This window comes from Aythya fuligula, chromosome 6 (genome assembly GCF_009819795.1).
Source record: "Aythya fuligula isolate bAytFul2 chromosome 6, bAytFul2.pri, whole genome shotgun sequence".
In the NCBI taxonomy this organism is placed as follows: Eukaryota; Metazoa; Chordata; class Aves; order Anseriformes; family Anatidae; genus Aythya; species Aythya fuligula.
This window is the reverse complement of record NC_045564.1, coordinates 21,918,116-21,945,042: the sequence shown is the minus strand read 5'-3', so window position 1 is coordinate 21,945,042 and position 26,927 is coordinate 21,918,116. Positions and strand designations below refer to the sequence as shown.

At 33.6% G+C, this 26,927-nt stretch overlaps 1 protein-coding gene across 1 annotated transcript in view; it reads right to left on the bottom strand.

Annotated features, from left to right (window-relative positions):
* Positions 1-26,670, bottom strand: part of FAP (fibroblast activation protein alpha) — a 38,080-nt gene extending 11,410 nt beyond the window's left edge. Inside the window, exons 1-20 of the mRNA XM_032190497.1 lie at positions 26,550-26,670; positions 26,188-26,272; positions 20,983-21,078; positions 18,982-19,076; positions 18,764-18,838; positions 18,518-18,570; positions 17,278-17,350; positions 15,509-15,629; positions 13,838-13,992; positions 12,947-13,050; positions 12,452-12,587; positions 8,496-8,540; positions 6,803-6,907; positions 6,647-6,717; positions 5,946-5,999; positions 5,460-5,584; positions 4,134-4,181; positions 3,057-3,155; positions 2,223-2,292; positions 911-1,105 (exon numbers count right to left, since the gene is read on the bottom strand). Of these exons, the coding sequence (XP_032046388.1) occupies positions 911-1,105; positions 2,223-2,292; positions 3,057-3,155; positions 4,134-4,181; positions 5,460-5,584; positions 5,946-5,999; positions 6,647-6,717; positions 6,803-6,907; positions 8,496-8,540; positions 12,452-12,587; positions 12,947-13,050; positions 13,838-13,992; positions 15,509-15,629; positions 17,278-17,350; positions 18,518-18,570; positions 18,764-18,838; positions 18,982-19,076; positions 20,983-21,078; positions 26,188-26,272; positions 26,550-26,555 (1,811 nt within the window). The 5' untranslated portion in view covers positions 26,556-26,670. The remainder of the gene's footprint in view (positions 1-910; positions 1,106-2,222; positions 2,293-3,056; positions 3,156-4,133; positions 4,182-5,459; positions 5,585-5,945; positions 6,000-6,646; positions 6,718-6,802; positions 6,908-8,495; positions 8,541-12,451; positions 12,588-12,946; positions 13,051-13,837; positions 13,993-15,508; positions 15,630-17,277; positions 17,351-18,517; positions 18,571-18,763; positions 18,839-18,981; positions 19,077-20,982; positions 21,079-26,187; positions 26,273-26,549) is intronic.
* Positions 26,671-26,927: the final 257 nt, after the last annotated feature.

Below are 26,927 nucleotides of genomic sequence, written 5' to 3'. Positions count from 1 at the left end.
ACCTTGACTTGTACATCCATTTTCTACGTTTTCTTCTCAGAATCAGGTCCATTACTGAGGGAAAGGATATTGCACTCGAAAGTCTATCCATGCTCTGATAGTAGCGATTCAAGATCAAAACCTAGACTAGATTTTTTAATCCTGCTTTGCATTCATTTCTGTGGAGTTCAAACTAACACTTCATTAAACGCTCACTTTAGTAGTGCTACTGCATCTGTAAGCTTAACAGACAGACTTTCTTTACAAACCCTCAGCATTCTCCCCCTTCCCAAAACTTCTGCTTAGGGACTTGTTTTTCCTTGGAATACCTTAAGTGTTTGATGCAGAGGTGCAACTTGTGTGGGAAGAGGAGATCTACTAAAGGACCTCAATCACTTCCTGTTGTTCATTACTATTTTAAGACAGCATAGAGAACAAGTTTATGATTAACTACACTGTTGAAAAGGTAGCGTCAGGATTCAGTTTTATACTCCACATTTGATATTTAGCTAATCACCATGGTTCATCAATATGGATCTTTGGCTAATCAGTATGGTTACTACCTATGAGGTAGGTTTCCCCTTCAGGGAAAACTTCATAATAATGGAAAATACATTAGCTTACCTCTCACCACTGATGCACATATTTATTTAGGCCTAGGACTGAGGCCTCTGATAATGCCCTTACAAAATAGAAGTGCTGAAGTTCAAATGCGAACTTAGTAGTAAAAGGACTTAGCACACCACATAAAACCACATTGACATCAAGTAATATTTTATTTCTACAAGTCTTAAGCCTAGTCTTATTTCCTGAAGCCCTCAGCTCTACAGAACACAGGCTCAGGAGAACATTTAATATTTTTTCTTTTTTTTCACATTACTTTTTGTAGGTGTGTAAATACAAAAATGTTATGGAGATATATTCTACTTACTTCACTGCTGATATTTGGTCCTCAACTTCGTAGACTCCTAGTCTTCGATATACTGCATGCAAAATCTTGTCACCTCGATACGCTGTCCCTCTGCCATCCACTAGGGCAACAATAATTCCCTCTTTGCTTGCAAGATAGGTTATCCAACTAATGCTAAATGTGTCCTTTACATTCTGACTGCAAGGTCCTCCATACCTGAGGGTGGAAATTTACACATTTTCAACTCAGATGTATAAATAGATACTGGATTATAGATGTCTCACATTTTCTATACAAATATTTTGCTGAATGGCTGTGGTTTAGAAATCTCAGTAGACAGAAGCAGTCCCGTTACTGTTTTCATATATTTGAGAGATTTTGCTATCTAAAATTCACTTAAATCCTTAATGTCTTATGCCTAAAGCAAACCATTAGTTTTAGCTCAGACGAAGGAGTACAGCATCAGGTATCCATCGTAAGGGGAATTCTTGGAGGAGGTATGGCTCAAAGTCTCAATTTCTAATTCTCTCCAAAATCCTTGGGTACAGAAATGAGGTGTAACAGCCCTTTTGAATTCTGTTTGTTTGTATTTATTTGGCATTTGATCTCCACACATACTACGCATTAACAAAGAAAACAGGAAAAAAAAGTATAGCTCCTTACGCTTTTTGGCCATCACCAAACCTTCTTTGATTCAGTAGGGAATAACATGCTCTGGGAGCTGTGGGCTGAACACACCCCACATAGCTGAGCAATATGGAGACATGCCTAATACAAATTACGTATTTGACCTTGAGGACGTGAATTACTTCATCTTCTACTCTAAACTTCAACTAAACATACTTAGCATTGTTGGAATTTTGGATCATCACTAGTTAATAAAAGACAATATAATGTTTATCACACCCATTACTTTTCCATCTCTTTTTTTTTTTTTTTGCACCAATGCATTTTTTCTTGCCTTTTCAGACAGCAATAAATTCAATTCATCTCAAATGCTCCAAAAAAGAAGGAAACTTTCAAAGAAACTAGGCTACATGGCTTAGTTTTTTTTGTTTGTTTTTCATAAGAAAATTAAGCAGACTCATAGTTTACATATTAACAAAGCTGAAATTAATAATTTCACATTGAAAACATGTATGTTTAAATTTCTATCTCAATATGAAAACATATTAATATTTATATTTAAACATATTAAATGAACAAACAGAAAACCAAAATGCTTTTTGCTTTTGCTTGATAAAATGTTACAAATATCCTAGGTTTCCTTAAATTATAATAAACATTCTTTCAGACAAAACAATGAAATTGAAAGAAAGGAAGTGTTACATACACCTGAATGAGTAGTGGGTACTTCTTGGATCTATCAAATTGTGGGGGCAGAAGCATTTTGTACCACAAAGCTAGAAAAGACAAATTAAAATTACATTGTTAATGGTTAAAAAGATTCCTCCAAGCATAATCCATAGTTTGATGTAATAGTAATGAAATAGTAATAGAAAAAGAATCAGCACAGAGTACATGAATTGTGAACCACAGAACCACAGAAGTAATTGTTTGTATTAAACTGTTTAAGAATAAACTTGAAAAATTGAAGTGTCCATTTTTATTTTTTTTAATGAAGCTATGTATTTAATTATTACTTCACCAAAATAGATTTGCAGTTTTCTAGGTGTTTAGAAAAACACAATTAGGAACACAACTGTTGTTAAGATTTTGAGACACGGGTTTTTGAAAACATTATACTGATTCACTACTATGGAATATTGTTTGTAAAGTCACTAGGGAATACTAGTGTATTGTACACAGTGTATACAAGTCACTATTATGTTTAACACATTAATGGTGGTTCATGTTTCACATTTCATTAGTACCATACTGTACTATAAAACATATACTGTGCTTTTATGTGATATTTAAACACTTTACAAATATTATGAAAGTATTTTTTTAATTGTGTCACAAAGAAGAGGTGTGTTTCAACTACTATTTTACTGATAGACACCATGAGACAAAGATAAATTAGTCACTGTCAAACAGGGCAAAATGAGGGCTCTGATTTCTAATGTGGCAGGCTAACAAGTTTGATCTACAGAAAGACTATAGTCACTACAACAAAATGAAGGCAAAATATGAGTAGTAAGTATATTAAAACTGTAATTCTTACTTATACCATCCACTTCAAGTTTGTTAATTTCTTCTTTCGGCAGTTTGATCTTTTGCAAAGAAGACTGCAGTTCCCAGTTGTCTTCTAATATTCTGAGCTCTACAGAAAAGAAACGCCCAAATTATTAAGTTCATTTGTTAATTCCTCTTCATTAATTGAGATTTCTTTATTTTATCTTATTAGAACAGTAAGGAAATCTGTGAAAAATTATAAGCAGAGTAATGAAATCAGCTCAGCCAGTTCTATTTGGTCTTGATCATATAGCTAAATAAAAGCAAGGCACTGGTATTATGATGCACAAATATTCCTTAGATTATTATAGAATATACATTTTGCAACACTAACCATCACATACTGCCTGTGAGCGTTAGAGTTCTGGATGGTAGGAGGAAACTCCTTTCTCCTGCAAATAACTTTCTCCAGTTTTCTTATATGGCAGAAGCTGGAAATGTAAAATTCACCACACAATGCAAAAACCAGTTCTGTGTCTCCTCTCTTCCTTACCACAGTATCTTAAGTTTAACTTCTGAGACTCTTGGGCAGCATGGTTAAGCCCATATATGTTTGTGACTACCTTGTTTCTGGACAAACATGGAAAACTCAATTTCTTAAGGGGATGAAGCAAACCCTTGGCTTATCTACTGTATAGTGTATGTCCATAAAGACACTAGACATACTGTATAACTGTTCTTATTAATGTATTGCTGCAAACTTAGACAGCTTCATATACATATATATATTTATACTTGCTTGGGAGCCAATTTACTTTATATCATTTTAAAATCACTATTTATAATTTAGTTATTTTCCAGCATAGACCACAGAGCTATATATTATGAATTCACTGGGTATTGTTTGCATATGCATTTTTCCAAGAGTATTGGTGGATTAAGAATATTGTACATAAAAAAAAAAAGCTGTACTTTCAGCTTAATTTTCCAGATGAAACAGAACATTTATAGACTTCAGGATATTTATTATTATTATTCACAATCCTAAATATTGCATTAGGGGATCTGCATAGTGAAGATAAATGAGAAAACAAGCATCCAGAAACAGGCAGGATATTTTCAGTACCTCTATCACCCTGGTTCTCAAAAAGAGTGGAAATAGGAATCCCAGGACCTGTCATAAGAATGAAAAGAAGGTTGTTTACAGTTTGAAGCCAGAATTTGGTGGTAAAGTGTAGATTACATTACTATTGGAACTGACAGGAATTAAAGAGTTGAATGCAACCTTCTACCATTCTGAATCTTCTCTGCTGCAAAACCCACTAGACCCTGCTGTACAAAATACATAAGGTACTGTATGTATGTAGACTTGCATATATACCTACATAATTTAACAAACATAATAGAAGTAACATATCAGCCAACTCTTCCTCCTTAGAGAAGTGACATCTAGTTAATACCTTAGATGTGATTACATAAGGTGAATGCAGAACTAACAATGTGAAACATTCTTCTGAGAACATGTCAAATTGTATTTGTGAAGGTGACTGGCTTTCATATGGTGATGACCTTACTGACTATTTTGTACAAGAATGATTGAAAGGTGTTGTTATTAGCTACATTTGGTCCTCTGCTTAACAGAGGACCAAAGAACTGTTCAGCTGATGATTCAGTGCAGAAGAACAGTAAGCTTTATATGAAGTACGCAAAAGGAAAACTTTGGACAGCTTTTTTCCCTTTTTTAGGGAACACTGTTTCTTAACTGTTCTTTGATAACAGTAATGGATGAACTCATCACTCATACTTCTGTGTTATAAGCGGTTTCACTAATCATACATCTTGATAAATTTTTCTTAGTTCTGTTATTAAAGATTTTTAAAGATTTAAAAGTTTTTTTAAAGCAAAATTTTAAAAAGTCTTTTAAATCTTTCATTTTTATTTTTTAAAAAAAGATGTTATTAAGATTTTTTCTCAGGTAGTAAATATTCAACATTTTGAGGCTGACCTAAGTTTTAATTGTTTCCATTTGAGAATTCACCGTAGTGAATTCTCATAGCTAACTTTGATCATGTTCTATGGAAATCAGCATCTCTCACAAAATCCTGCTCTTGCTGCTGCAAGAATGACTTTGTTGAGTCAGCTTAATATTTGTTTTGTGTCATGAAGGACTTTCAAAATTTTGTTTTTAACTCTAAAAAGCATTTTTTTGGGGGGGAGGGTGGTAAAAAAAAAAAAAAAAAGTGTGAAAATATTTATATTCTTGAAGCATTTTTCCAAGATTTTAGGACATGAAAAAGTATGTGGAAATCTCTTCTGATTACAGTGAAATTTATATGATTCATCTAGCCATCATTTGTGGTAATTTATTATGTATGCTGTGATAATATTATCTATGCTTCTGATATGTCCAACAGAACAACTGGTTATTTGTTTGTTTACATGCTATACATACCATAACAGATCAACGCATAATACTTAGAACGTTCACTGAACCTTGCTGTATAATATTGGCATCTCTCTTTCCTTAAATTACAAGTAATACACAGTTTTCTGATAGGTTTACTTCCAATACTGAGTCTAGGGGAAAAATAAAATAAAGCAATTATTTATTTTGCTACAACTGACATCAGATGAGTCTGCTTCATGTTCTGGAACACAGGCATTCTACTTTCAAAACAGTTCCTTTTAAAAATAGATGTTTTCCCTTTTTAGCATATTTTTCCTAACAGTTTATTAACCCTTTAGATAGTTCTTGTCCTCAATTCCCAGATATAATGTGAAGTAAAGTTTTAGTTAGAATAGCTCATGAAATTACACTTAATGGAATTAAATAAATTATTTGGAAATTAAATTATTTGGAAATTAATTATTTTGTTGACAAATCCACACCCATTGCCTATTAACCTATTATCATTAAGATAACGTTGATAGCACTTACTTGTAAATATTTCTTCTTCCTGGATAGCCTTCAAATTCATTACTTGAGTAGAAACTGTAAATTAATTCGTATACAATTTGTAAATAATCCATAAACCGATGAACTATGAACCAGCATCAAGACAAAAAGATATCTTGGAAGTTAACTTATGCTTTTTGAGATTTCTGCATAAGATGGGAGAATGAGTTAAGCTTACATGCCTTTCATCTTAATAAATCTTTGCTCAGACTCTCATTAGATGACAAATACACCATATAAATAAGAGTTCCATCTTAATTCGCAAGAGCTAATCACTCAATCTCTCTTCCAATTATATATCTATATATATAGTAACCTGAATGAGAAACCACAGCTCATATTCAACAAAATAAAAATAATTTCTAGTTGTATGTGGGATAACCACATACTTAAATTTACATATCCCTAGAAAAGACCATCTAAGACTGATGATGACCGTCTAAGACCGATGACAATAACCAAAAAAACCGAGGGCAATTACGAAGAATCTCCCACAAGTAAAAGAAGTTTGCAAAATTGAGCATACAAATTTGTTGTGGATGCATTCAGTTACGAGATACATTGTAACTAGCTAGTTATAACTTAATGAGTTGACAAATGGCTGCTGTGTGTCAAATGATTAAGTATTACTCTTACATGTACTGACAATACTCACAACCTATACTCTTCTGTGTGATACTTACATTGCATCATTTGTTACTCTGAAAATGTATATTGCTTCCCATTCTCCACTAGTAATTTGGATTGCATTCTCCTGCAAAACAAGATATATAAATTACTGAATATAGCAGAATTATTTCAAAAATTCACAGTAAACTAGACCACTTTGCTTGACTTACCACAGAGCCATTGATGTAATGAATATGCTTATAACCATTTTTGTCACTAAAAATTTTGTAGTATGAACTGCTGTCTGATGTAAAATATGGTGTAGATACAAAGAACTGGAACAAAGAAACATGGTAGGTGAGACAAAAGAAAGTCCAAACTGTTTAGCAGGTTATAGTCTACATATTAAACTAAGACTCTCTTTCAATGGTTACATTCAATTTACACTATATCATGTCAGATTTCTTAAATTGATAATATAGATACCTGAAATACCACACAAATACAAGCTCTTTACTTATAACTAGAATATTTTGCATATTCTGTATGATATGTACTTATTTAAAAATATGTAGAGGTTATTTTAAAAATAATGTTTCTGAATGAAGCTAATGTTCATGAACAGTGCCAATCTGAAAGTCCTGTGGACCACTGAGTTTGGCTGATTCACTCAACAGAAATAGCACTAAGCAAAATGGATATCTGATCTTTACCCTACTAAAGGGTAAGAACTGATTATCCCAGGTAAGACCATTCAACTTTAGCTTTCTTTCAAACCATCACCTCTTTACTAGGATTGTCATCCAGCTACTGCAACTGTAAATTTTATTTTCAAAATATGAACACAGAATAATGACCTGCAAGCACTTCAAACACCAATATTCCCAATTAGATGTGACTTTTGAATAATATTAACCCAAGATCAAATAGAACTTGTGACCACAAGCTAAATTGTTCTGGACCCTTCTTCTAATATTTCTAATCTTTAAATCCCATACAGGCTAAACAGGAATTTATTAGTTCTAATAAAAACCCTTCATCACAACCTCAAGAGCAGAGATGAAAAACAGAAAGGGACCAAGGCACTAATCCTACCGAATGCGTAATCTTTACTTCAAATAAAAACACACCTCTTAAAGGATAGTGTACTGAAAATTGAAGGTCTCATTTAAGTCTACTGCAGTATAATCAAACACAGCATGAGGTTCCCCATACTGAATTCTAGTAACTTCGCCTGCCTGAGGAGTAACATAAGCATATGCACACATATTAATTGCTAGAATATATGAATGTGAATACTGATCTCATGCTCTTACAATTTCCTTGCAGCTTGTTTTTTACTGCAAGCTCCCAAAGAAAGGTGTCATGGCTCTTCTAGGATAAAGGATATTGGGTAGAGAAAATTTCTTTTGCTTAAGGCTAACTGCAAAGAAGCATCAACTACACTTGTAAGAGGGGTGTTTTACCTTGAAAGTTCTTCTCTAGCTGAAGATGAACAGCACATGGCACTAAAGCTGTGTTCTGAATGAACAGTTTCTATTCTTAAAATGCTATGGTATGACTAATCTTATCTCTTGCCCAAGCAAATCAGAGGTTTTTTACATTATTGCTTTGTCCCCACCCAAATATTTCTAAGAATTACTTTGCATTATGAATCACTCTCTGTTCTTGGCTTCCCTCCCTTCAGTATAGTGTCTGATCAGTTGCAAAGGAAGGTAGAAAACAAAGGTTTTTATACTCAGAAAGCTGGTAGCCAGCTACTATGCCTAACAGCATAAAAAGTCTCAGCTGTACAGTGCAACAGGTTTGAGGCAATAGCATTGTGTGACTTTGAATAGTGTTTGATGCTTCAAAACACCACTGTGAAGATGCAGAAAGCTGTAAGTTTTCATTAAATCAGTAGAGAACAAAACCAAAACCTACTCCGCCTGCCCATCCTGTTTGACTCTCTTCTATGTGCTGTTGATTCTGAAAAACAAAATCAAATGTACAGTCTTTAAGAAGATTGGGTTAATGAAGAATTAAAAATCTTCAAACAAAAAGTCTGCAACCTCCTGTAAAAGAGAACTCTAGAATACTTGCTATGATGATTCAGGCACTTGAAGACTGTCTGAAGTAAACAATATTACTGCATTAATATCATTATGTTAGTTAAAATATTAGTATTTTAAAAAATATATTTAGCTCTATCATCAGAGCTAAATAGGATATAAAGTGATTGTTTTAACCTTATGAAACAGTTTCACTGAAGCAAGAAATAATATTTGATCTCATGAATTTTTGATGGAAAACAACCAAAATAACTTCAGCCATAATAATAATCATAATCTGGGTGAGATTTTCAGTTGGTTTGACATATTCATTTCAAAGTAGTGATGTTGATTTATAACAGTGGATAATATGACTATTAGGTTTTAAAGTCTACTTTTAAATGTAAACCTTAAAAACCTTACAAGTACAAGCTAAATACATTGGTATATAACCTTTAAAATTCACACCTAGACAACTGCAATGCTAAAAAGCTTGTTGATTACCATTTCCTTTGGCCAGTTGAGAATTCTGGTGAACAATGAGAAAACATTTTCCTTCTCACCCTCTGAAAACAGGTCACTCTTTTGGACCAAATTATGATTTCTTTTATTTTAATACCTATATTGATCCAAGATACATTTTTTTATCTAATAAGTAATTCTGGGTTTGCACCAAGATAATAGGCATCAGAATTCGGTGCAACCTCCCAACAGCATTCTGGTTTTATCTGTCTGAAGTTCTATACTGTATTGTAACAGCAGAGACTTACAGTCACATCAACAGTTTTACTAAGTCAGACAAAATAGATATTTATATTTCAACATACTTAATACCCACATGATGAAAAATAAATTGAACTAAGTATAGTACAAATACATTTGGGCCTGTCCATTTTTGTTGTGTTTCTTAAGGGGCATTTAAAGGCCCGATTTTCAACATTGTAAAAAATCTTACAAAAAGGTATTTAGAAGAATTAAGGATTGACAAAAATAACATAGGTACCAAAAATCAAGCAGATTATCATATCCTGAGACTATGAATATAAATTAAGTAGGTACTAACTCCTTGAAATATTCTTAGAACTGATTTTTAGAGTTATACTGAGCATAAATGGATCAGTGTCTCCTCCCTAGAGATGCTTTTATATTTTTATTTATTTTTTTACTTACAGATTTTCTAATGCATTTTCAATGTTTTCCTATGGCTTTTTCACTGAAGAGACCATGTTAAATGGGGGAAGTGATTTAATATTTATCAGTTCTCCCTTCTATAAAATTTCTTTTGTTAGCTTGCAAGCTTCTCTTTATACTTTTTTATTTAATAAAATATTTCTTCACAGTTTAAAATAAGTTTGGAAAATCTGCTTTCTAAATAATATGTTTTGTATTCATTATTCTCAATGTAGTTTAATTAACATTCAGAATCTCACTTTTTCCTTTCAACTCAGTCCATGCAAAGTGATTTGAGTGCAAGATGCAGATATTGCCCCTTACAATACCATTCAGTACTTCACAAGTGCTCCACTGAGCTATTAACTTAGCAGTTGGATTTTATTTCTTATCAATGTAAGAAAAATGTGAAATATTGTTTTATATCTGCATCACAGATTTATTTACCCTTCTTTAAATTAAGGCTCAGATCCCGATGACATAGTACATTAAGAATATATTTAACTTCTCTCACATGAGTAGTCCTATGACCTCTATGGGATTTTTCTGTTATTAAAGCATTTGTAGAATTTAGAGATATTGCATATTTATAGTAAATTCCAGTTACATGCCTAGCTTATAGTCATAGGAATAGTTCCAATGAAGTCACACTGGCTCCTGTGGTTTATTCACGTAAGCAAGACTTGAACATTTGACTTGAAATGAATATTTTTGATGAATCAACACTTCAGGAACATCTTGTAGATTATATTTTGTTATTATTTTCAAGTACATAAATCCTAGCACATTTATTGTACATTACAGTCTCAATTTAACTGAAATCAACGAGAGAACTATTTTTGCTGAAGGAAACGCACAGAGATATACTTTCTAACGGCAAATAGAGCTAATGCAGCACTCCCATCTGTTCACACTCCTTCAATTGGCCATTTGTGCAAACTTTAATGTGATAAAAGCATTGTATCACTGTATAAATATAGAATTATAGAAACGTCAGTAGTGACTCCATAAATAAGGTTTCATGGAGAAATGCAATCAAACAAGGATCATGAACACAGTCCTGCAAGATGTTAATTGTTCTGGTCTGGTTCCAGCAAAGCAATTAAGCACATGCTTAATTTTAAACACATAGATAGACCTTCTGAATAAATAAAACTGCTTACTTGCTTAAAGTTATGTTTGCGTTAAAGTACTTTGGTGGATTGTGGTAGAATCCCAGATCCCTTGTTTTTTTTAATGTACATTAGAACATTGAGTTATTTACATGCGGTGAGTTATTCTCACGAGGTGAGATTCAGTGTCAATGTACTTGTAAATACAAGGAATGACTTAGGGAACACATAAAATGCTGCAGTAAATATATATTTTATCCTTATAAACTGAGGCTATTTCTCTGTGGAAAATTACTTCATTAGTAACGTTTTTGAAAGAACAGGACTTTACCTTCCTTTAAAATTTGTAACAATTACCGTATCACAGAGGAATAAGTATTTTCAGCTTGGAAAGACTGTGTTAATGAACTCTGAATTTACAACCTATCATTTATACAAAAGACTGTTATAAGTATTGCTTTTTATTTCCCATTAGTTCAAGGTTTTGGCCTAACACTAGTTCTTATAGGTGCTCTGTACCATAACCTCTAAAAACCAGATATGCAAACAGCATCAATGCTAAGAGACAATAAAGGAGATCTCTGTACTAGTTACTGAAATTCAGTGTTACACCTTCCTTCCTTCAGGATCCATAGGATATATATTGGTCAGCATGTACAGTCTTCAAGCTTTAGAAGGTCTTTCTAAGAACGTTTTTTTTTTTTTTTTTTTTTTTTTTTTTTTTTTTTTTTTTTTTTTTTTCCAGAAAAGCCTCTGTGCGTTACACCTATAACTATCTATGTATGGGGATAGATAGCTAGGCCATATGAACTCATGCCTCTCCTCAACAGAGCAAGGTTTTCCCTCCAAACTGTCTTATTAATAGTATGAGGTGTTTAAATAAAATGTGGAGTTACTGTTGCATTTAGTTGGAAGTTTTCTTTTTAGATCTGAAAAAAGGTATTCCTGAAAACTTGTCTGCTTTCTCCAGCTGTATGACTTAATAAAACAGGACAATGTCTCCTTCTTACAAACCTGCCTTACTTTTAATCTACATGCTATTTCAACTAATTTAGCATTAATCATAAAGGACACAATTCAGTTAGACTTAGCATGAAATTTCTACATGCTATAATACAATAATAAAACAAAACAAAACAAAAAAACCCAATGAGTATCCTAAATGGTTCCACTTTTGAAAATGAAGAAGCAAGAAGGAACTAAACAGTTTTGAAACCTGGTCAATACCATTCTTGTTATTTTTCTTGCTTTGATTGTCACTTAACCTCACAAAAAATATATTTTGGTGATATTTTTTGCTGATGCAGTTAATTTTTTTCTCACTTCTCAGCCAGCATTTAAAATATTGAAAGATGTATCACTATTAGTTAAAAGAGTGTGATCAAACACTGGAAAAGACAACTATGGCAGCGCCATAATTCTTTTCTTAAAAAAATGAGGGAAATATTACATACTTCTGTGAGTAAGCCAGAGCAACCTGTGTATGATGAGTAGGTGTTAAAACAGGATAATACAATGGAGATTAGCAAATGTTAATTCCAGCAATGTATATTTCCAACTTTATTACCTCTGGACAGTCCCAAGTATTTGAATGTTCTTTGAAGTCACAAATAGCTAAGACTGAAAAATTCTGGATTCTCTTTAGCCATTGCACACAGACTCGACTATCTGTTACCCAAGTAAGCCAAGTAAAATAATGATCACTAAAAAATAAAAGAAAGAGGAAAAGAGTGGTCATTAAAGAACAAAAATATAGAAGCATTGCTACAGACTGTAACCCCCATTTTGATCTGTAGAATACAAAAACAAAACTTCTATTCTCTTAGAGATGTGTTTTGTCCTTTGTAACAATACATATACGGGCATACAAAATACAACATTTCTAGTTAGCTTCTGGCAAGTCTCCAATTAAGAGACTGATAGGGTACTACATTGTTAGAAAACAATTCAGAGGGTACTACATTGTTAGAAAATAATTCAGAGTTTTAAGCATTTAAAATAAAAATTAAAAAACAAAACCTAATTAAAAAAAAATTTGAAGACTTATTTGAGGGCACACTACCTTGATGCAATTGCTGCAGGAACTGGGACCTCTTTAGGACCAAATGCTTCAGTGTTAGTAGTGTCTACAATAAACACTTTAACAGTAGGATTTTTAGCACCAGCCTTGAAAGAGAATGCATCACATTATTCAAATCAGGCTTTGAAAAAATCAGATCTAGGAAAATTACAACAATTTTTGTAGGGATAAGTTACAAAATATTTATTCATTTGAGTACAACAGTACAAATATGACTTTATAAGATCTCAGAGTAGACTCTACACGTAGGACGTTATTTAACTTTGCATCATTTTATAAATAAAGAAAAAACCCTTTTGAACAGCCAAATTCAGTGCATTTCTATACTGAAAACATACTGCTTAATGGGAACCAGTGCTGTATTTGTAGTGTGTATCTCTGCAGTACAGTACAAAACCCAAACCTTCTTGCTGTAGGTGTGGCACCTGAAAACAGGTAGTTTTTAATATCTTCAGACCCCTTGAGATCAAAATGTACGATGAAGTATGTAAATAGACTGAAGCTGTCATAGCCTTTATTTTGCAAAATAAGCAACATCTCATAATTGAGGTACTGCAATGTAAAATAACAACTATGTAGTTAACACATCACAAAAAGTAAACTGAATTAGAAAAAGTACGGCTTGGCCATACAAACATGTACTTTTGTACATGCTTTTTACTTACATGAGGAATTCTGTTTATTTTACTACATTATTGAGCATGGGCATACCTTTTCAGAGCTTGTCCCAAGTTTTTTTTGTTGTTGTTGTTGTTTTTTCCATTAATCTAGGCCACAATGGATTTAACTATTTAAATACAAATACTTTTAAAGCATAGTTAATGTTACAGTTATCACATCTCAGGAAATATGTCAAAAGAATAAGAAACATACCTTTGGGTATGGGATAATTATTTTTCTGGGATACTGGTCCTCACCAAAATATGAATATTCAATAACTGGTATGTCGGAATCATTAAATTGTACGTATGCTAAATACCTTCCACTCGGAGACCACCACATTGCATATTTTGTTGCTAGCATTTCCTCTGAGGGAAAAAAAATCACTCTTGATTGCTTATCAGTGTAATGTATCTTCTGATCTATTACATCATTTTACTCTTGTCAACCTAGACATATAGAAAGACTTCTACTAAACAAATAACAAGATCCAATCCTGCATCAAGATTTTGCAATGCATTTCAAAGAAAGGCGTAGAGAACTCCCAATAAGTGCACACAAATCCCATTTGACTCGGTTGGGTTTTACATTTTTTTTTTCTTTTTTTGGATGTACTGACGTGCCAAATAATGAGCCAACATTAAATCTTCAATTAAAGCTTAATGCCCAGTCACCACATATGCAGCAGAACGATGCCTAATTTGTAAAGTTCTGATATAGTTTCAGTAACTAAAGACCAGGATTTCGGTCATACAGTATGAATGCAAATTGCAGTCACTGGCAGAAAACGTATTTCTAGTTTGTATAGCTACGTGTACTCTTAAAGATGATAATAGTTTACTTTAAAATAAAGCCATGGCACACACTTCCAAGTGCTCTCATTTTGGTAAATCCCACAGGTATTTATTTACTATTATAATAAATTGAATCCTTTGGAAAATCCATCTCACCACTTCTTCAGCTTTTGTTTTGGGAATAGCTCTCCGTACCTATTGTCACTGGGATAATCTCATCTGCAAACACATTCATCTACAAAGTTCCATTGTGTATAAATTTCCACATCTCTCTCTTTCTCTGTAACTCCCTAGATTCTTCTCCCTTCCAAGCCAAGATCTAATCCTGTCTCTCTGCCAGTGCCTCACACTCCTCTATGGCTCTAAACGATGACTGACTCAGCCTCACTAATTCTCCTTTTTTTTAATAGCATTAAGCAAATCATGTTCCTTCTGTTCTACAAACCTCTTCACAGCTTGCTTGTACCCCAGTTCTCCCCTCTCACTGTTTACAGGCAGGTTAACTCCGTAATCAATTCATTATGCCAATTTCCATCGCTTACTACATATACTTTCAGTATCATTATTCAACATTTTATCTCATGCTGCCTCCAACCTTTGGAAGACCTTTCTTAGGAGCACATGAGCAGTGCTTATACATGCAGTGAGGACATGGATAAAAACAAGAAAACATGTCATAGATAGGGACTAATTATATGAAATAAATATGTGAAATGTAGGAAATATGTTATATGTGAAATGTATGAAATATGTTATATGTGAAAGAAAAAAAATCTTCTAATTTGCATTTGTAAACTTCAGTTTCTGAATGCTCCTTGGCTGCTTTGTAAAAGGAGGTAGTGATTTGTATACACCTACTTAAAACAGTTTCAATATATGTGATTCCCTTCTCATCTTCCCTTTCCCCAAAATAAGAAGTCATTGCCAGTTCCTAGCAATCCTAACATGCCAGAAAACAGAGTAAAGTAAGTAATCCTTAGGGCTCTAGAAACAGTGCATCATCACAGATGGTGTAGAATGGATCTAGAAAATTGAATAATTCAGACAAAACACTCAACATGTTAGTTGTTGCTCTTTGAGATGTACTTACCTTCATAGACCCAATCTGGAATCCCATTAAATATTTCATTCTCTTTTCCATCACCAGTTAATTTAATTGGTGCCTCTCTTGGACTTTGTTTCAAATATATATTATTCTGATAAACGTATGCCTAAAGACAAGAATATATTTCTTATGAGTTCATGCACCAACAACAGGAGTTGTTGTCTGAGTCAAAGATTTTGCAGTCAACACTACTAATTATACCAACAAGAAGACTTAATCAGTGAATACAAAATAATAAATATTTATTTTAGTAACTCTACATTAAAAGCCTTTGCAAATTGCACAAGAGTAAGTACTTCTGTAAATAAATTTTACATTACAGAAAAAATTCTATGTTCAAATATGCCAGAATAAATCCTGAACAAATCCCTTGATCTTAATAAACTTCAGAGAATTCTGTGGCTAGCTTTGGTATGGAAAAGCATGAAAATAAAATCTCTGAAACTCATTCAGATTGCTGTGTCTACCCTCAGGTAGACAAAGTATCCTTGTGACTTTTCCTTCTGGTGCCACCAAATTAGAAGAAAAAAAACAAATACAAAAAGACTCAGAAGAAAACAATCAAACTTTTCTAAATCTGTCAAAAGGCCTGTGTGATGTAAGATGAGAAAAAGATGAATCTGTTTGGGCTGGTTCGGGCTTTTTTTTTTTTTTTTTTTTTTTTTTTTAGTCACTAAAAGAGAGTTCTTGCAAGAAGTGCTTGCAGCCCTTGCATATCTCTACATTTAAACCAAATGAAGGGATTTGTGGTTAAGAAACTGAACCAGAAACATGACTTTCTTAGAAAATTATTTGTCTTGAAGCTATAAACACTAGTTAGCAACAAAAGTGTAACACTTTAACTATTTGATTATTTAAATGAATAATAAAACTCCTAAAACTCTTGAGAAATAATATAAGGGGAATTGCATAAAAACATTACAGACTATAAGTACTTTATCAGGAAAATATTATCACTGTGTTTTGTTTTCAGAATTCTCGACAAAGGAAATAGCAATATTTCATTTGATAGAGAGACATAATACTCCTTCCTTACCCCTCCCCCCCCCCCCCAAAAAAAAATGTATATATATTTTCCTAATACATTTTCCATTCATATTTTGTGTATTTTCTTGGTAGTTTTCTGAAATTAATATGATGTTTAAATGTAATTTCATGCACAAATATTTAGACAATACTGGGCAACTAGTTCTGAAACCACCAACTTGGGCTGATACTTTGGAACCAAGAATAACTAACATATTCAAACTTGTAACTATATTCTTTAGGTAATTTAAAATTATTTTAAAATACTATCAAGTAGTTATTCAAAAAATATGGGAACATTTTTTTATAATACTTAGAATCTGATAGATGTTTCCTAGAATAAAAATTTGAGAAGAGATTTAAATATGGGATCTTTAAATCTCCATATTAAACTAATAATATTGTATGGTGTCAAAGGAAAGCACATCATTTTTCAGGCATTGAAACTGAATTTAATCCGATATTATGTTGGTCAATGCTTGATAAGAGACTAACTAGCCAACTAAAACTAGCCAACGTTGTAGTTGAGGAACATGTATTCTTTTATTGAAACACAGACAAGTTAATATTTAGCAAGTTAAAACCATCTTTATCGTTCTTGTTCAACCAAGGTTGGTACACATGGGCTTCTCAAAAATATGGCTTAACAAAGCAATAACCAAAGGCAAATAAAAGTCTTCTAGTCCCATAAAGCAAAATGATTCTAGAGCTTTGTTGTCTTTACTGACCAATTTGTGTCCAACGGGTGACCAGGATATATACTGAATTTTATGTGGAAGCTGGTTTTCTGTTACAAAACCACTAAAAAAAGGAAAAAAGTTGAAATGGCTTTTTTGCTCACAGTGCAAATGGATTGTTATACTGTACATTCATGTAAAATTCATGAAGAGCTATATTTTCTAACAGTTTTTTGTTTAATGAGCAATGCAAAATTAAAGCAGGCAGTCAGACATGCAGCAATGTGATTGTGTGCACTAGTGCTGGCAAAGGGTAACAACTCGACCCTTTGAAAATATATGCAACAGCCAAAGAAGGCAGCCTTATCTCCTCCTAAATACCATGTAGACATCTACAGGCATTTTCTCTACTTGCAATCTTCATTATAGTCTCAGCAAGTCATTGGGAAATGTGAACTCAGTGGTCACATGATAGTTCCCAGGATATAACATGCTGAAGCAAGAGTAACAGCAGCAGTTAGAACATTTGTTAAGGATCACAGAGCCACATGCAGTACCTCTGTACTTACAGTAGCTAGTAGTAATCCTGTCACCTTGAGCAAAAAGTATCCCAAGAATGTAGCAGCTCAGTGCAGTCCCTGTTGCTCAAAGCTAAGAAGCATTTGGTCATGCTACAACTTCTGGCATAAAAAGGTGACTGGGGAGGCAGATGGCCTCCTTCAGACTTCGGTAGAAAGCAGAAGAGGAGTGGTTTGCGGAAGATCTTGGGAAAAAGACCAAATGCCATGGGAGGAGCTGTAAGTTTTTGGGGAACCCAAGACGGACTGTTACAAGATCACTGAAGAAAATGTGAGATTTTAGGAAAGCTGAGCATTAAATTAACCAGAATAAGGATGAATTAGAAAACAGAAGGGCAAGGAGACATCTGGTGTGAGACTGAAGTGGACTAAAGCAGCCAAGACAGGGTGGGAGAAATTTATGCAAAGAAGAAAAAAAAGATGAGAATCTTGAGCAGTCAAAGTTTTAGGGCATAGAATATAAACCAATGCAGATACCTGGATGAATAGATGAAAGGACTGTAAGATTTTCTCCGAGGCCATTTATTTCAAAGAATTTCTTGATTTTGCAGAAGTAATAGGTAACAATCATTAAGCAAACAAGTAACAAATTCAAGTAAAAGCTAAGCAGTGAGTAGGCACATTGATAGAATAGAGTTTTTCAGTAAAATGCTTCCAAACACATCACTACAGAGTATTTGCCATAGTTCTCTGTAAGAAATATCAGGCCTTACCCATAAATGAGATCATAAATGTGGTATGATGCTGTATAAGAATATCTCCACAGCTGCAAGAAAAAAAATAGTATTATTAAACTGGAAAAGGACAATCTAATTAAAAATCATCAGCTGTCTGTTCACAGCCTTCCACTTTATTCAAGAAAAAAAAAGAAAAAACAAATATTTATGCTTAGTAACCACAATCAACAAAATACCGAATGAAACCAAACATTTCATTAAGCAATATATTAAAATAATTACCTTTGAATAATTGCTCTCCAGAGCCATGAAGTATTTGTCTGATGACAACACATAATTTGAAGCATTAACTTGTTTCTGAAAGATTAAGATGTAGATTAGATTCTAGTAAACACTTTAAATAAGGAATTGATGAGTCAGTTTTTAATCTACTCACTTCTAAAGAGATACTTGAAAAAACTGCATTGTGCTGTCTTTTTATTCATTGAAAAGGTACATACCATTGTGCTATTAGTCATGATAGTAGTTAGGTAGTTCAGTTCAACGTTGTAAAGAATAATATCATCTTCTGCAGACTGATGAAGATATTCATTATCTTTAAAAACAAGATAAACAAGATAACTTGCATAGAAGATACTGTAGAACATTTCGGTTTATGAAAGTATTCACTGTTTTTGTCATTAATAGATTTTGTCATTAATAGATTTTGAGCAAGTATCTTTTGGCATCTACATTAAAAATGTTTTTCTTCTATTGATGCCAAGGTACAGAATTATACAACTGTCTCCAGGGTTTCTGATTATGTTCTCAAGATCTTACACTGCACACAGAATCATCTAGTTAACTTCATTATTCAATGACATTTTATTCTTAGTAATATCAGATCAAGAATATCAGGGACAGACACATTAGAAGACTAGTATCACCATGTAAAAACTATAAAGAAAGCATTTAAGATCCTTGCTTATAATTTCATCAGCACATTCTCATTTGTACAGAGCTGTACCATGTAAGTGACACTACATAAATGACTCTGCCCCTACTCATACAGATCCTACACAGTGAAGGTGAGTGGCCTCCAATGAGAATTGAATTTAACCTTACCTATGCTCAAGACATGAGCCATAGTTTGGCAGAGTGTGACGATCAGAATTTTAGTTTCACATCGTTGTTTTCATTACTTTAAACAGAAATAAGAAATTACGTATTTGGTGTAGCTAAAGAGACAGAGTCTTTAACAATTTAAAAGAAGCCTGAAACATTGTGTAAGGTTTTAATTTGGAGGAAAATTAGATCACCCTCAGATATTTAGAGAACGCTTATGTGATTTGAGTAAAAGCATTTGAGGTGATCTCAGGCCCCCTTAGGAAGAGCTATTCAATTTCAACTCCCTGCTTCAGTAGGAAAGTAGGCATATGGAACGCTGTAGGCATGACTATCTATGGAATCTATGGCATGACTTTTGTGTGAGTTTTGTGAATGTTGAGAGGAAAGATAAGTTTAAGTGACGAGGATATAAAGAGGGAAGGAGAATATCAGGTTTAGGTGATATGCTGCCTACATACTTCTGAATTCAGACAGAATTCTAACAAATGGTGACCTAATTTTTAAATCATGTAAGTGATGGCTACATACTTCAAATTGCTAACTGTGAAACTTGAACTGCTGCTAGCAATGTCCTGAAGAGCTTTAGTTCAGTTCTAAAATTGTGGGTTTAAACTAATGTGATAAGATTCTATGTGAATGGGCATTTTGTTTCTTGTCTCTACTCAGAGAATAACTGCTTGAGGCAGTGCAGAGATATGAGCAGGAGTGCTGCATGTACTAGAATGTAACCCATTCTAGCTCAAACTTTCTGGTGCTGCTGCAATTCAGTGATAACAAGAGTCGTATTTCAGCTATGCGCTGACACATATATCAGCAGCAATTAACTTCATGTCTACCTCTACCTTAAGGAACTTGCTTAGAAAGTCATCTTTAATTTCCATGCATTGCCTTGGAACTTGGAATTTCAGCAATGTCTGCATTTCCATAAATAAGAGACAAGAACAGCTGGGCTCACTGCAGAGTTAGGTACTACTGAAAACAAGAACAGGGCCTGTAAGACAGGCTACCTCAATTATTACCAATGGTAAGAGAAAGTATGCTGTGACAAACACAAAAAAAGAGAAATGCCTTGAACATGACTGACACATTGACATATTTATTTCACATGCTGCAGTAAGTATGACAGTAAAAGAAATAAATCACCAAAAGCCTCTGTAAAATGATAGTTTAGGCTTGACTTAAACGTTTGTGTTGAAACATCAGATACTGGGAATTTCTAGAATGACTGACAGAAGAGTAAGCTTGACTTTAAGTTTTGACTAGCAAATTGTTTAATTTTATATTTAGCATTCATTCACAGTCTGGAAGAAAAATACATTTCTTCGTCTGTATAAATCAGCCAGGAAATACATATTAGAAAGGCTTATGTATCTTTGAGAAAAGGTTTTACTTACCTGACACCCAATAAGGAAAAAATGTCTTATATTGAAAGTTTCCATTTAAATAATCATCCAATGTAAGAGCTCTAGGATCATCATCTGTGTTGCCAACTGAAAAGGAGACAAAAAGTTTTTGTTAACACAATGCTGTGAAGTGAAATAATAAAAAAAAAAATTACTTGTAAAGTATTTCCTCTTTTCTATAATTTAAGCACCAGAGAATATTGAGGATAGCATAATCCTGGAACCATGCAGGCAGCAGGCACAGCAGAAAGGAAAATTCTCTGTTTTTGTTCTGATAAGGTTCTTCAGCCTCTGAAGGAGTCACCTTTAGGGACACAAAATTAGCAACTGGATGAATTATTTTCACCCAGAAATTTATTCATTGAGATACATTTACTTTTAGATCCTGGAAAAACAAGAAAAGCTACTTATGCACATAGGACAATTTTTTTTTTTTTTTTTTAAGCATAGGTTTTGTGAACTTGTGTGTACCTGTGAACAGAAACAATTATTTGTCTGAATAGAGATCTACAAATATTCAGCAAAGAGTCAAACTGTATGTACATACAAATCCCTACTGCCAAATATCATAAAAGCCTCATCAACCAGTGTTAGAAGATGGACATAAGACTTTCAAAATGATCATCATCCACATATATTTCTTAGGAGTCACATGAAAGAAAAAGACAAATGTGCACAGGTTAAAATAATGTTGAAATGTAATGAATGACTGTGCCCAAACTTCCACTTTTTATTTAGTGCTTTAAAAGAAAATTGGCAATAAATCTGGAGAGAAGACAGGTGCTCTGGTATTTGATCTCTAACCGGATCAGATAGACATTAAAAAATATACAACCTTGTGGCTGGTTTTGTCGCTTTTCGTTTACCACTTTTCTTCCAAAAACTAAAGCACCTTAAATTAGGGAAGGGGTCCAGAACAAAAAGTAAGGACAATCAGCCCAGATGAGAAGAGGTAATGCTGAAATTTTCTAAGTACACAGACATGAAAAAAAAATCATTGTAGAAGTGTAATTAAAAGTAAATAATAATGATAATAGAAATTCCATAGACTTCACAAGAGAAAGATTACTCAAAACATTTAATCTTCAAAAGACACAGGTACATTTCTGAGAAAGGCCAATTTAAAAAATTTGGCATCTTTCAAGTTTAGGCATTCTGGATTTGATACTTTTCTCTTTTAAAGTCAAGGTGAATTTTGCTATGGTCACCAGAGGTAGAGGGGATGACCTCACACATGGTCTAGTAGATCTCTGCCACTCAGAAGACAGCCAGAAACTCAACATGACTCATTGCCCTCAGGTTTCATATCATGCTCCATCACTTCCCCATTACAGCCTCTCTCAGCTAAGATCACACTCACTTCCTGGGAAACATTTCTTCATATTCTCTCCATTACTTTAAAATGATAATTCATGTTTTCTCCAGCTACATGACTATTATTTACTGTAGAATACACATGTCAGGTTGACCACTGACACTAGGCTTGTCTGCACTAATGCAGAAGAAAGCTGTCGTGAGAAATAAAATGGAATGTCAATCCATGGGCAAAAACCTATCAGTATAAACTCTGAGCTATTGCTATATGTAGAGAAAATATTCCAAAAAGTTCAATATAAAGAATTTCTCTTGTTAATCCCATGATTGTACATTACGGATCCTTGATTAATGACAAGCACAGAATATGGCAAACTTAAAAAAAATACATAGAAAAAAATAATTCCAAAGAAGAATCCAAAGCCACTATATTTATATTGAACAATGAATACTTATCACCAACTTCCAGTTTAAATTCTCTAACTGAATGTCTATTAACTATTAGAAATCCATGGTTAAGATCTATTTCCACAGTTGTGTGTAAAGAAGCCTTAGATTTACTCCTGTTGGTACCTTAATGTGGTAAAATTTCTCTGTTCCTTCTCTCAGGTTAAGAGGAGCTTTTACTAAAAAGAAAAGCAGTATGACAAATGTATCATCTGTCCTCTAATTTTCACAGCTTTAATTTAAACCTTTACTCTGTTCACCATCTCACCCTTACATACTTAATATTCTGTGATAATTTATTATGACTGCTAATGATTTTCAAAATGTGTCCACTTCTATCTGAATTTCTACCCATGGACTGAAAAAACCTGAACACAACTTTCACTTGATTACTTTTGGTTTTGAATGCTTGTTTCTAGGCAACTGAAGACATATAGCAATGCTTTAATTAAGAGCAGCAGCTTTAATTGTTTGCTGTAATTGTTGCTTCTTTTTTCTGTAACTAAAGACTAGTTCAATAATAGTGTTTGAAACCTCAGAATAGACCCTAACAAGAAAAGTACTTTACATGTCTGCATCACTATATGGACAGTGATTTGGATGCTTGTTGGTAGGCTTTGTAAGCTATTTTGCTGAATTTAATTTCTTTGTGAAATAACAAAGATGAAACCATATGCCGAAATACAAAAAAGAAGCACATATCAGAGCCAACCACAGAAATGAAAGGTTACCAGGTTTTAACTTTGCTTTCTTCCCTTTACTGCCCCACCATCTTGATTTTAATGGTTTGTGGTCCATTTGCATTCATTTACAGGGTGCCATTCTGTATTTCTCTTGTACATTTCAAAAAATCAGAAAACACAGAATAATGTGCACTGAATAAATTAATTTGCTTCACAGTGTAACTTGCTTTTCATATTCCATGATTGTAATTATTCATGCATTTCAGTGTATTCCATGTACGTGTATAAAATTGGTGTTAAAAGCCTGCAAGCATCTATTGTCACTGACTTTATGCAGATACCTTCTCCTTTAGTGTTCAGTTTTTTCTTGTGAGAGAGTTTAACAAAACACAGAAAACAGAACTTCTAATCAGTAAGTAATCACTTGACAAAAGAAAAACTGGTAGTGTTCTGGGACAGCAACCTTGCAGATGGTGTTGTATTCACTATAGTATCACAGAGCCAAGGTCTCGGTCTGTGTCACGTCAAGCATGCAATGGGAACAGAAATATTGATCAGTCAGGATTCTGGCTATTCATTAAAAATAGCAGAACAAAAGATGCCTGTGGTTCTGTTACTGCTTTTGAGGTACAAACAGGTATTTTCTTTTCTGTTAATGCTGCTGATGAACACAATTAGTTACACCAGTGTACAAGTGAAAATAACCTGAAATGTTTAGAGTCAGGTTATCATAGCTGGGTTATAAGGGTAAGTCGCAAAACACATTCCTAACTCAGTGAAATGTAAAAAAACCTGTCATCAATTTCTCAGTCATCTGCAGTTCATGATATTGACATTGCTCACGGTACTCTTCTCAGACCCACAGAAATTGCGTAATAACCACTGCTAAGTATTTCTCCCCTGTTTCTCTCTGAAAAGAAGAAAATTATTTTCCAGTACAACTTTTAAAAGATTTTCAGATTTTGATATGCTTCCATGTTTAAAGCAAAACCAGATATCATATCTTGAGAGGTTTGAAGAACATGAAATTACTAGAAACTTAGCAGACAAAAACACAACCAAATTATATCTTCCATTTCCTTCAGGATCAGAGATGACATTTTTCTTTGCTGGCGTCTTCAGCAGAGATTTAGCCTGTGTCTATATAATTCTCATATGCAATTAATCTTTCCAGATCACCACATCCTTTCAGTAAAGCAGTAGTCAAGGTGGAATGTACAAATAACATTCCATCTCTGTAGCTACTTCCTGTCTGTCTTTGACTTGCAAGATTTATAATCACAAAATTAATTTATATTTCTTCCTTTTGCAGCTGATCAGTAGATTATACAAAAAGGTTTAGGCATAAAATAGATAACTACAGCATTTGCAGTTCCATCTGAGAATACAAAGCTATAATCAGATATGTTCGACAAAATTATGTGTTCCATAATTGTCTGAAATGCGCTTTCTAAGAGCATTCTGTAAAGTAAGGTAAATTCTATTTCATCCTACTGGATCTAAATGTGATATTTGATATGATTAATTACCAAGTTGCCGTTCCAAGAAACTATAGATTAAAATAATTCTTCGTAAAGGCTGAAGAAGCTCAGACCAGTGAGCTGGTACGTGATAACTTCAGAAGGAAAAAATACATTCATTTCCTTTTACAGTACCTTCCATGATCTTTAGCAACTTCTTCAGGCTGCTAGCCTGATCCTCATTCTCCCCTCTCTTTGTCTCCTTGCTGCTCTTTTTTATTTAGGTTTCATTAAGATATTATATCCTTTTTAAACATGCAGATTTGGTATGAGTAAGTTTGGCTTGATACCACACCTTTATCTAATAATGAAAGCTCAGATTTGACCATGCTTCAGCTAAAAAATCTGGCACCCCATCATAGGACAGTAAATGTCACCACAATTCAGAGGTGGTTTCTCTTCACAACACTACCTCCTGCTGATATAATTTATCCTCACATGATGCATAACAGAATGCTTCACAAATCTCCATTCTTTCTCTCAACACAAATATTACACTAAGATTAATCACAGGAAAAAAAAATTCCTTTAAATACTACAACTGGAATTCTACTACTACTTGTTGGCATAAATGACCATTAGATCAGTGCCACTCAGGCTCTAAATATCAAACCGCACTCACTTGAAGCTTTACCAGATCACTCAGCAGATCACACTGCATCAGCAGTTACACACAACTGGCATAATACTAGAGCAAACTCTGCACTCCTATTTTATCCAACATTGGCTTTAATTTTCAAATGCAATCTTAAATATGTTCACAAACAATTCACCATATCCTACCAACAGAGAAATATTTAACTTGTAATTGGGTGGAGAAATTTTATAATTATTATGATATCATTGAAAACCAAGTACATGTTCATCAAGCTAAAGAAAACTATTAACAGAGAGTCTTATAACAGTGAGTCTTATAACCCCTAACATATAAAATAATATGAGGAGATCTGAGAACTACTTTTGTAGTCCTATCTAAGAACATTATATGACATGCACAATAAAGTTAACTCAGGTACTTTTCACTTCAAAGGGTTCATTGTTTCAGCATCTGCTGGCATTTGATCATACCTTCAGGATATTTCAGCTGTCAGTATGTTTCTTTATAGCAGTAAAGCCATAACAGTACTGACACAACAATCCTAAAGATGATTTAACAAACTTTCATGAACTTTAGAAGCTACTGTAGCTGTAGATGTTGTGTTTTCTACTACATTAGATTACAAATGCCTTACCTTTTGATGGAAGCAGTATAATACACATAAGTAATAAGGAAAGCAAAAGGCATATAACCACGCCAAATATTACTTTTAGCCGGGTCTGCAGGACAGAAACAAAGAATAATTACATTTCTAATATTGCCTGAAGTACACTTTAATGGCTAATAATGTAATTAAATCCTCCCATTCTCGTTAACTGCTGAAATCCATCCAAATAACAAACAAAAAATGTCCCTGCAGTACGTTTGAAAAGACTTCCCTTTCCTTTTTCTTTAAAGTAAATACTTTCACATCAGAGCCTGGCCTTGTACAATAGCCGATAGTTTAAAACAACAGACGTAAATGTTACCGAAAGCTGAATTGAGCTGCATACAGACCTTCATTTTCCTGCTGTATTCTAAAAGAATGCAAATTCTCTTTTCTGGGTGTTGGTCAGTGGATCTAGGAGAGGAGTTTGAGAAGGCAGTGTCTGTTTTCACAGTTGGAGGCCAAACCTCTGGCAGACTTTTTTTTTTTTTTTTTTCCTACATACTTTTGTAAACTGTGCCAAATTTCAAAGGGTTTCCATAAAATTAGAAACAGGCTTTCGGGGAAGTTCTTGAACCAGAAATGGACAGCGGGTGACTATAGGGGTGGTGATTATATACTTCCCATCGATGTAAGCTGTAACCAACATCTGCTTACACTAACTTATGGGTTTTATGACTCAACAGTTACTTGATATGTACTGTTTTTCTCTGAAAAGTATCTACAGT